This window comes from Engystomops pustulosus, chromosome 2 (assembly GCF_040894005.1).
Source record: "Engystomops pustulosus chromosome 2, aEngPut4.maternal, whole genome shotgun sequence".
NCBI classification, from domain to species: Eukaryota; Metazoa; Chordata; class Amphibia; order Anura; family Leptodactylidae; genus Engystomops; species Engystomops pustulosus.
The window spans coordinates 134,082,490-134,094,855 of NC_092412.1; the positions used below are offsets into that span (position 1 = coordinate 134,082,490).

General features: G+C 40.1%; 1 protein-coding gene across 1 annotated transcript in view; it reads right to left on the reverse strand.

Moving 5' to 3' along the window:
• Nucleotides 1-12,366, reverse strand: part of NHSL3 (NHS like 3) — a 37,478-nt gene that overhangs the window by 1,995 nt on the left and 23,117 nt on the right. Inside the window, exon 6 of the mRNA XM_072136556.1 lies at nucleotides 7,640-10,423. Coding sequence (XP_071992657.1) covers nucleotides 7,640-10,423 — 2,784 coding nt within the window. The remainder of the gene's footprint in view (nucleotides 1-7,639; nucleotides 10,424-12,366) is intronic.

Genomic DNA, 12,366 nt, shown 5'->3' on the forward strand with positions numbered 1-12,366 from the left:
CATTGTGTGATGATCAGAGGCTATCAAGTGTTGCTACTGTGTACGGTGAACAAAATCAGTTCTCGAAAATATTCCGATATTGTGAGGGTGTAGACTATATACAATAGTAAATGGTATAAAGGGACCAATTTGTCATGCTCTGTGCAGCGCTTGCGTAATCTGTAGGCGCTATATAAATAAAGAATTATTATTATCCTAGAAATGTCCCAAGGGATTAGCCAAAAGGAGAGATGGAGACTAGGGTTGTGGGGTAGGAGTAACTATGGTATATTGAAAATGATATATCAGCTATAAAACGTCTCACCTTCCGATGGCTCATTCCAGCCCTCAATATAATAAACAGATAGTGCTCAATATATGTAGTGAAAACGACCAGTCAGAGTAAAAAGCGAGGTACCCTCACAACCTCGGCAGTCATAAATCCATAAATATACAAGAAGCCACTGACCCCAAGCTTTCTAACCAATATTTCTTGCATTCATTTAAAACTTTTTCATCCATTATACATCACAATAAAGATAGAACACTACCAGTCTCCTTTTTTCTTTAGTACTTATCTCAAGCTGTCTTGATTAGCGTTTCACCACTCCAGGCACACTAGTGGGATGTTCACTGAGGGATCAGCATACTGTGACGTTTCGGAGGCCACGCCTCCTTCCTCAGACTTGTGTGAACATAGGTAAGCTTATATCAGAGTATCTCATGATGAAGTTATCCCATTTCCAGTAGATATAAATAACACACTATCATTGAGAGTACTACTTACCATATCTACCTAACCCATTAAGGATGCAGCTATTTGGTAGCTTAACCCCTTAACGACTTGGCCTTTTTTAGTTTTTTCACTTCCATTTTTCACTCACCAACTTCAAAAATCTATAACTTTTTTATTTTTCCACATAAAGAGCTGTGTTATGGCTTATTTTCTGCGTAACAAATTGCACTTCATAGTGACGGTATTTAATATTCCATGGCGTGTACTGGGAAGCAGGAAAAAATTCCAAATGCAGTGAAAATGGTGAAATACCACATTTGCAACATTTTCTTGTGGGCTTGGATTTTACAGCTTTCACTCTGCGTCCCAAATGACATGTCTACCTTATTCTTTGGGTCGGTACGATCACGTGGATACCAAATTTGTATAGGTTTTATAATGTTTCATACAATTAAAAAAATTAAAACCTCCTGTACAAAATATTTTTTTTTATTTTGCCATCTTCTGGCGCCAATAACTTTTTCATACTTTGGTGTACGGAGCTGTGGGAAGTGTCATTTCTTGCGAATTTTGATGGCGTTTTCATTGCTATAATTTTTGGGACTGTGCGACATTTTGATCACTTTTGATAAATTTTTTAATATTTTTCAAAATGGCAAAAAAAATGCCATTTTCGACTTTGGACGCTATTTTCCGTTACGGGGTTAAATGCAGTGAAAAAACGTTATTATATTTTGATCGGGCATTTTCGGACGCAGCGATACTTAATGTGTTTATGATTTTTACTGTTTATTTATATTTATATCAGTTCTAAGGAAAGGGGGTGATTTGAATTTTTAGGGTTTTTTTATTATAATTTTTTTTTTAACTTTTTTTTATTTTTACTTTTACTATTTTTCAGACTCCCTAGGGTACTCTAACCCTAGGTAGTCCGATTCATCCTATCATATACTGCCATACTACTGTATGGCAGTATATGTGGATTTTACTCCCCATTCATTACAATGTGCAATTAGCACATTGTAATGCATGGGTTAAAACGAAGTAGCCTTGGGTATTCGGAACACCCGAGGCTACCATGGCGACGGATCGCCGCTCCCCGTGATGTCATCGGGGAGCGACGATCCGCGACAAGATGCAGCAAAGACTTACCAGCCATGGAGAGGGCTCGGCCCTACCATCACGATTCTACCTATAAAGGTAGAACGGGTGGTAGGTGGATGAATGGGACGTGAGGATAGCCCTTTTTTGGGGCTAATCCTCACGTCCTGGCTATCCTTTAACTTTAATCCGTGGGTATGCAAATTTTTTTAAGCGGCTACTGGGGCGTGGAGTAACCGGACATGAGGCTACCGTCATGGCTACTCCACGCCCCGGTAGCCTCTTTCCTCCGCCTACCATGTCATCTTTGGCGCGCAGCTATCCGGTGTTCTGCGCATGCGCAGTAGCTCTGGCCTCGGAGCTGGCTACGAGGAGCTGCGCGCCGAAGATGACATGGTAGGCGGAGTAAAGAGGCTACTGGGGTGAGGAGTAGCCGCGACGATAGCCTCATGTCCACGGCCCTTAGCCGCTTAAAAAAATTTGTACTGCATTTTTTACTTTTTTTTTTTTTTTTGGTGTTCACCAAATAGCCTATTAATCATGATATCTTTATTCTATGGGTCAGTGCGATTACGGGGATACCAAACATGAATATATTTTCTTACTTTTTACTAAATTTGTCATCTAAAACCCTAATGTGGGAAAAAAAATTTGGCTACGGAGCTGGTCGATGGCTTCTTTTTTTGCGGGACATGGTGTACTTTTCAACTGTATCATTCTGAAGTACATTTGTTTTTTTGATCACTTTTTATTGCATTTTTTGTGGGATTGAATAGGTAAAAATCCTAATTTTTGGAGGGATTTTAGCAGTTTTTTCTTACGGCGTTCATCATACGGGTTCAATAATAATTTATTACTTCTACGGGTTGTTACGGACACGGTGATACTATATATGTGGGGTTTGTGTTATGATTTAGACTTTTTTGTGTATATGTCTCTTTATATGTTGTGGGGCTTATGGGCATTTTTATTAATTTATTACTTTATTTTTTAATGAAAAACCTTTTTTTTTTATTTTTACATTTTTAGTTGTTCCACCATGCGACATGAACAAGCAATCATCTGATTGCTTGTTCATGATAATACTCTGCTGACACTCTGCCTGTAAGATGATGTCACAGACGTCCCCCAGGGGGGGAAAGACCCCCCAAAGGCAGGTTTAACGGGCAGGTTAACGGGTTAAACACTTCCGATCGGAGCCCACTCTGACTGCGGGTGTTACACTGGGGTGCCGGCTATTAGTTACAGCTAGCACCCTGTGTTTCCCGATGCCGGTTCGGCTCCGATATATCCGCCACTGAGTGCTAAGTCACTGCGCTCCGTGGCGGATATATCTGCCATGGAGCGCTAAGGGGTTAAAATACCAATCGGATATATACACATTACAAAAATACGTTAAAATTACATTTCTCATTGAAACCTTATGGGTGTAAAGCTTCCATTTTATCTATCCAGTATACTTCTCATTGTCTTACCCAGTTCATATCTGTCTCAGATATTAGTTCCAAGATCAACCACCTAAGGTCGTACACTTTGTGCCCTTTTTCTTTAAAGTGCCTCTCCTAAAGTGCTACTCCTGTTTCATGTTTTTCACACTTTTTGATCTCCTTTCTCACACTTTGATCTTTACTATCCTTTTTCTGTAAATATTGTTTGATGGAAGACTTGTGTTCATTTGACCGAATTTATACACTCTGAGTGGTCTGTCCAATATTCACCATATCGCAAGGGCACTTCAACATGTAAATCACATTTTGACTATTACACATGAAAAAAGCCCTTAATTTGAATCTGACATCCTTTCCTTGGATGATTTACATAATCTCCCTTCACATTGCTGTGTAGATTTTTTTTAACGTCTTGTCTTCGACTTTATACGTCAGCGAGTGGTCTGTAGGGAGTTAAACAAATTACCATATTTGGGGTCATGCATCTGTGTGAAATTAGAACACTTAAAATATAATTTTATTAGAAACCTTTAAAATAAGAGCCACTCTTCAGCCACTAAATAATGTATTCAGGCTTTCAGTGTGTATATGGGATAGTGAGATCAGGATATATAGGTCTTCCATGATATCTCTCTCTTTCCTTACTTCCTGATCTCAGGCAAGAGAGAGAGAGATCGTGGAAGACACTTCTATCCTGATCTCACTATCCCATATACATCCTGAAATCCTGAAGAGGAGCCCTTATTCTAATAAAATTATATTTTAAGTGTTCTAATTTCGGGCAGATACAGTACACATTCACCTGAACTAAAATCTTCTATTTTATTCAATTTTATTTTCATTATTATTTGACCATATTTTGGGTCATTTAGCTCCAATTTTTTAAGGATACTGTGTTTAATCATTTTAACATGATGGTAAAAGGTAAAGCAGAATGTAATGAGTTCTTTCTCTTCTTTTTCTTTTTCCCCTATTTTACACTTCTCACTTCTTCTAATGGGATCTTTTGAACCTTTCTAGCAACTCCATCAATGTTTTATTTTTCATACCCCCTATCTACAAATTTCTTGACTCCAGATCACTACTACAAATTCTTAGTGGGTAAAGCACAAATTGTTGCAACAAGAAGTATACTGGATAGATAAAATGGAAGTTTTACATCCATATGGTCTCAATGAGCAATGTAAATTTAACATATTTTTGTAATGTATACATCTGATTGATGGTTTAAGTGGATATGGTAAGTATGTCAATGATGGTGTGTTACTGGTAATGTATAATCACGTAATAAGATACTCTGATATAAGCTTACCTGGGTCTATGTTCACGCATGTCTGAGGAAGGAGGTGTGGCCTCCGAAACGTCACAGTATGGATACATTCACACGAACGTATGGGGGACATGTATACGGCCGATGTGTATACGCTGTATGTATGTCCCCTCCTCCTCTACCTCCCTGGTGCCGATGTATGCCCGCGGTATGGCGGGCATACATCGTGTGAATGTAGCCTTAGACAGTATAACCCTCGGTAGACAACCTACTAGCTTGTCTGGAGTGGTGAATGACTGAAACCCTAATTGAGACGGATTGAGATAAGTACTAAAGAGAAAAGAGACTTGTTGTGTTCTATCTTTATCGTGATGTATAATGGATTAAGAAGTTTAAATAAATGCAAGAAATTTTGGCTAAAAAAGCTTGGGGTCAGTGGATAATCTTTCTTTCATTTATGTTTTAATTCCACCCCTCTCCTCAAACTATTTCAGAATATATTAATGAGGTGAACAACTGGTCGAAAGTAGTGTATATTAAGCCACCACTGGGCTGCTGCCTGCACCATAAAAAGATAGTCAGGCCTTTATGTCAATGAAAACAAAATTGTAACCCAGAAATACCATTTATGGTACATGAGGTCTGGGCCTTGACTTGACCACTGCAGGACTTTAAAGGGGGTGTTGCGGGAATATGAACGTCTGGTACAAAATCCCATAATGCTATAAATAAATGAATGTAACAAAACTCAATATCATTAGTCACAAAATGGAACTTAGTTTGATTTTATGGTTCACAAAATGTTATGGCCTCTCTAAAGTTATCACCAAGATGGCTGACACTGGAAATTACAAGTTCCAAGATCCTTTAGTCCTCAGTAACTCCTCCTGCCTCTTATGCTCTGCTTCCAGTGATGATGTAACAGGTTTTCTTGCTCTGTTACCATAGTAATGATGTGTAACTGCCTTCACCACAACACTGGCCATACTGGATGCACTGCAACCAACCAACTACAGCCAAACGTAGTGGTGATCACATGACCTGCCCAGGCAGGTGCAGGACATGTGATATGGACATGTGACATGCGGCCATCTTCTGTCCTGTGTATGCTCTGCAACGGACCGCGCGGAGGAAATTAACGGACTGATTAAAGGGCCAGTAGCATTTTAATTCTTCATTAGTCTATGTCATCAGCATTTTTCTGCTAACGGGTGCAAAATTTTAAATAACAACTAATTACACATAAGCTTATGTTTTTAGGACCCATTTGTATATGAATTATGCTGATTCCTGGATTCCCCTTTAACCCCTTAACACTCTCCGCCGTAGCTCTCTGGCTTTTGCAGATTCGTTACAATGAGCCAGTGGCTCATTGTAATGAATAAGCTTCAAAATGCCATATATTGCAATACAGAAATATTGCAGTATATGGTAGAAACAATCTGACCATCTAGGGTTAATGTACCCTAGATGGTCTAAGAATTAGTAAAAAAAGAAAAAAAAAAAGTTTAAAAAATAAAATAAATTTGTAAAATATTAAAAATTCAAATCCCCCCCCTTTCGCTAGAACTGATATAAAACTTAATAAACAGTAAAAATCACAGACACATTAGGTATCGCCGCGTCCCAAAATGCCCGATCTATCAAAATATAAAAACGGCTACGGCCGGCGGTGACCTCCGAGACCGGAAATGGCGCCCAAATGTCCGAAATGCGACTTTTACACCTTTTTACATCACATAAAAAAATGATCAAAATGTCGCACAGACCTCAAAGTGGTAGCAATGCAAACGTTGTCTCATTTCGCAAAAAATTACACCTCACACAGCTCCGTGTGCCAAAGTATGAAAAAGTTATTAGCTTCAGAAGATGGCAAATTTTTTTTTTCTTTTTTGTACACATTCGTTTAATTTTTGAAAATGTATTAAAACACAATAAAATCTATATTAATTTGGTATCACCGCGATCGCATTGAACCAAAGAATAAAGCTGAGGTGTTATTTTGAGTGCACAGTCAAAGTCGTAAAAACTGAGCCCACAAGAACGTGACCCGTGCGTTATTTTTTTCAATTTTTCCACATTTGGAATTTTTTTCAGCTTCGCAGTACACGGCATGTTAAAATAAATAACATTACGGGAAAGTAAAATGTTACGCACAAAATAAGCCCTCACACAGGTCTGTACACGTAAAAATGAAAAATTATGGATTTTTGAAGGTGGAGAGCGAGAAATGAGCGAAAAAACCCTGCATCCTTAAGGGGTTAATGTAGTTTTAATCTATTCAGTTTGAGCTCTGGCAAACTACTCTGGCAGATCCTCCAGATTTTTCCCCATTCATGTTCACCCCCAAGCCTCAGAACTGTTATAAGGAGCATCCATGTAACTTTTCTAAAATGGAAAGAAGGGGTTTTATATAGTTTGGTATATGCTAAAGAAAGATGTTTCAAACATGCATATACGCTGATCCTGCCTTTCTCCTATATTTTAATGTGTATGTGATAAAAGCAAAGCATCAAGCAATTTTCACAAGGGGACAGAGATGCAAAGGACACACAGATGGTAAGTGGCCCATAAAAAGCCTCAAGTTCATTATGTTGACAGTGTAGAAGTGGTTCAGATCAGAGATTGTGTGAGTGCTTCATCCAGTACTAGACTGGACATACTGAATCTGAAGAGCTGTAGCAAATTGCAGATAAGTGGTCCCTAAAGAGGGTTTTCCAGGATCCTAAACCACTTGCACAAAGGAAGGGTATAGTATAGAACAGTGTTCCTTAGAAATTCTTGCTATCCCCTTCGGCCAATTTTTTTTTTAGGATCTTGGAAAGCAACTTTAAATGTTTAATTTTTATTGGTCAAGAATAATGTTTATAACTTATATATAATATAAAATTTCCTTATTGTATATCTACTGGTTATTAGACCTTTCTATTTAGTTTTATTTTTAATAGAATCTGCCAGAATACCCCTTTATATGAAACTGGAGGCATTGTGCATGTACAGTAGAAGACTCATGCACTTGAATTGGAGCTTTATGATGTCACTAAAAGAAGCCATAATACAACCTTATGCATGTGACTGAAACCTGACCACGATTGTATTAATTACCTTGTTCAGACTGGCTTGTTTGTGCTTGGGCATGTTCTGCCTGGGTCCCAGATGCAACAGTTGCTGAGGCTGAAGGAGCTAATCCTGGGTCTTTGTTTGTGAACAAGCTTCCATTTGTGCTTCCTGTAGAAACTGGAGGGGTTGTGGGTGTCCGAGGGATCCCAACTGAAGGTTTCCTTGCCACAGGAGGAGGAATCTTGCTAGGTTTCCTTTGTATTGGGGGTTTTTCATCTGGACTACGTGGACCCCCTTGTGCTTTTTGCTCTTGTTCTTTCTTTAGTGATGATTCTGCATCTTGCGATGCAGGAGTGTCAAATACAAACTTCTTTGAACCCCTGGAAAATACAAAGCTGGCAGCAGAGGCTGGTGATTTGTGTGTAGAAGGGGAGTCTGGTGGTTTTTGTGGAGTAACAGGTGGTACTGTTGGGCTTTCTATTGGAGATGAATCGGACCCCTGAGAAGATCTGTATGATAAAGATTTGCGAACAGGTTTTTGCGGTGCTGGAATCCCAGAATGCGGTTGAGAGAATGGACTCTGTGGAACCCTGGCCTGTATTGACCGCAAGCGAACCATCTGCAGTAAGGATGGGGTTACAATAGGTAAATTAGCATCTTCTTTTTGTGTGGCCACAGGGCTTGTTGATTCTTTCCTAGAACCTGGTGCACTGACTGGCTTCCATGAACTTGGCTTGAGAAGTGGAGAGCTTGAAGTTTTTGAAGGAATCGAGGTCCTAACTACAGCTGATGATGGCACATTAGGAACAGATGATTCCACAGTATTTGATGGCACAGTGGTTACAATGGATGTAGTGGTATTTGTAATCTTTGTAGTGGTTAGTGGTAGATTTTCCACAGCTTCTTGTGGCACATTAGGATCAAGTGTTTCTTTGCATTCATTAGTAATAGTCGAGGTTGTCTTAAAATGTGGCTTATATGTTATAATATCTTCTCCATTTGTAATTGAAGTATCTGAAGAATCAGGAGGCAACAACGTAGGTTCGGTAGAGGGAGGCACAATAGAGTCTGTGTTCTCTGTGGCTATTGGAGGCACAGGATCGGTATTATTCACTATAACAGGTGCATGCTCAGCTGTATATAAAGGCACCGATTCAGGTTGAAGAGCTGCAACAACATCTGATGATTCCTCATTGTTTGATGTTGACACAGGCGTTTCTGCTCTTGGCATATCTGGTTTGTCATTGGTAATGACACTGACCACTTCTGAGCTTGCAAGTTCACTTATGGCTTCCATAAAAGGTGGTGGGGGCAAAAATAGCTCCTCATCAGGAGGAGGGAAATCTGCCATTGATAAGTCCTGAATATCAGAAGTCTCTGGAGGAGGGGGAGGCCACGAGGATTCTTTTTGTTCAGTTTCTACTTTTACTGATGGGACAGCATCAGCATCTGAGTCAGATTTTCTTGTAGGAGGAGGTGTTGGATGATGAGTTGGTGGTGGTGACGGTGGAGGAGTTACTGCTGTCACAGCAAGGTCTACTGCACTGTTAGGTGGTGGACATAAAGGGGCAGGCACACATGGGTGTGGTGGAATTGGGTCCTGTATCTCCTGGTCAGAAATAGAAGAACCAACTCTGGATGGATTGATGAGAATGGGGGAATTGTTCTCAACTGGTGATGTCGAGCTCACAGACATATTTGCTGCTGACTTAAGACTAGATCTCTCTGGTTTTGGTGGCGTTTTTCTACGAGAACCTGGAGACTCCAGAAGAGATCTGACAGGCATTGTTGGTGTCCCACTTTGACTAGAGTAGCCACTGGATGGAGACATGGTTCTATCTGAACGACTAGGAGAGTTTTGCTTTGGTCCAGCCAAAGAGGGGAGAAAAACCTCATTATCAGACGACACTTTATCTGTTCTTAGCACCCAAGGATCTTTGCCATGATTAGTCTTTGTTGAGGACTTCTTTTCAGGCCTGGGAGGAAGACCCAATTCTTTCTGTTGCTGCAATGAATAGGTTCGTTTAGGAGGGGGAGGAGCCTTTTTGCTTTTTCGCAATGATACGCTACGCACAGAAGAGCGGCCACTGCATAAGCTAGCAGCATCTGAACCATCTTGAGTTCCAGTACTAAGGGCAGGAGATGCCCTACCAGTGCTTAATCCAGATTTTTCATTTGCTTCTAAAGTATTATCACCACCTCTAGAGGAAATAGTGGAAGAGTCTGATACTATAGTTTCTGTAGACTGTGACCGGCTCCAATTATCACTAGAGCTAGACATACCCCTCGTTCGATGCAGTGAGCCACGCACTGAGGCTGGGCTAGCTGAGGCAAGACTGCATCTGCTTAATGTTCGAACACTGGAGCGGCTCAAGGCAACCACATCAACTAGCGGAGGAAGTACTGCATTTGGTATTATCTTGGACATGTAGGTAGCTTGGGGAGATATCGACATGACAGGGCTCACAGAGTCACTCTGAGGTGAATGTGTTGTCATTCCAGGAACAGCCACAGACTTTGGGCGCAGAATCATAGGTGATAGCTTAGATGCAGATTTCCAACCAATGTAGCTGTCATCATGATATACCTTGTTTATGTGCCGTTGTAAAGCAGCTTCTGTCTGCTCCAGAGCAGCCAAAGAGACATGAGCTCCACCATGTGGCACTGAAGCAGGTTTTCCATCTACTGTAGGGATAACAACAAATTCTGCCTCCTGTCCTTTAACCCCATTCGCTACTGGAATTTCGTCAGACTTTTTCTGAATTAACTGACCATCCTCTCTGCGAAACAAATCATGGATGCCCCGATGTGTGGAAGAAGGCTGAAGTCCTTTAAAGAAAGAAGACACGAGAACAGGTTAGCTCCTTATGCAACTTTCAAAATAACAAAAAATCTGATCAGTTTGCAAGCGCTCATTCTACGCTTCTACCACACTGCATCTGAGTGCTATGTCAATAGTTTACATCAGCTATTGCCACTATACAGGCCTACAGCAGCATATGTCTCCAATAGGGAAACTCAGTTTGCTAAAGTTTTCACAGTTAAAACAGGTTTTGCTGACTCTATGGTGAATGGATACATAATTTATTTATCCAGGATCTTTTCCAGATATGTACAGATATCATAAAGCTGATACAGAATACAGTGGGAGAAATTAATCATTAAAATTTGTCTTTGACTTGGATGTCTATGTTCAACATGTTTGTTTTATCCGAATTCATCAAGTGAGTCTATGTATGTGGTTGTATTTTGATGGGGACATTCTGTTAATATGGCGTACATATATCCAGAGCGCTAATTTTCACGAAATGTGTCATTTTACAAGACTCTGCTCTTGTAAAAATACTGGTTATCCTTGAGGAGATCCAGTTGGTGTAGGACATTATACATGTATTTCTCTAAATAGTCTGCAAAGTAGCTCATCACAAGAAGGAAGAACCATCTATAAGAAACCAGATCACACTCTGTAAATCCTAGTCGATGGTATTGTATATCATCTTTATTTCTTATTGCTTTCTTTATAACAAATGTCTCTCTTATTCTATATTAAGCTTCAATTTCCAGGCCAGATACTGGGGGATACTAGGGGTAGTTAAATTGTATCACCTGCTGTACAAAAATACAATAAATAAAAACACACATACAGATTATTGTCCATTCTGTACCCAATGGTGCCTGGTTCCCTGCCTCACTGCATTTTCTGGTCCAGGAAAACAATAGCTCAATCGGTCACCCGATAAAGGCAGTGATTGGCTGTAGCTATGTCAAATGTCATCACTAGTCCAGGAAGTGGTGCAGCAGGGACCATGCAGCAGCCAGGGCATCTGTGAGGTAAATATTCCCTTCTGGTTTTTAGACCGCATGCTGAGCTATGATAAATACTAGTCTATTCAGCAGTAAAAGAAATTAATCAATTCTGGGTTATGATTCAGTTTACTATGCAGCTCACTCTAGCGCCTGGAAATAGCAGGTAGCTAGCTTTATCATACTTTGAATCTTTGCAAGGATTTATAGCAGTGATGGCCAATGCATCAATTCAAGTGCCAATGCAACAATTTAAGCAGAAACATATTACTCCCTGCTCTTTCATGGGTTTAAATTGTAAAGGGCACCTGAGGACATCAATACAGTAGAAAGGAAAGGAATTTTGGATTATCAGTGTAGCTTCCTTCTAGAGTCCTGGGCTGCCCGGGACTAAAAGAGTCCTTGAGTCCTGTCTGGCTTACTCTGCGCTTGGGTGATGGTGAGGGGTTCGCCACCACTGATTTATAGCCTTGGCCCAAAAGGAATCCAACCATCATAAAGATTCAAAGTTACAATGATAAAATATACAGTTCCAACAGATCTACAGAACCTATTTTGTACGTAACCCAGGGACTGCCTGTATAAGGTACTGTTCAGGGTTTATTGAGTATATATGTGGTGAAAGGGGAGAGTTTGACTTCAGTGCAAAACTCTCTGTCTCGATGACTTCATGCATCCAATTTACACTTCAGTTCGAAGTTGATTTTCTAGATGATGCCACCACACTGGGCAATGAAAGAAACATAATCTGGTAGGTGTTAATCAGCTCGACAACATACTGGTAGTGATTTATTAGGTCAATTTCTTCTGACAGGTTCCCTTCAGCCTTTAAGCCAATGCAGTAGAACAAGAAATGTAAAAACAATCTAGAAAGGAGAAATATATATATTTTTTTAATAATTGCCTACAACCCTACCTAAACGGATGGCTCTAACCTCACAAGTACTAGCCAATTTGCATTGATATCC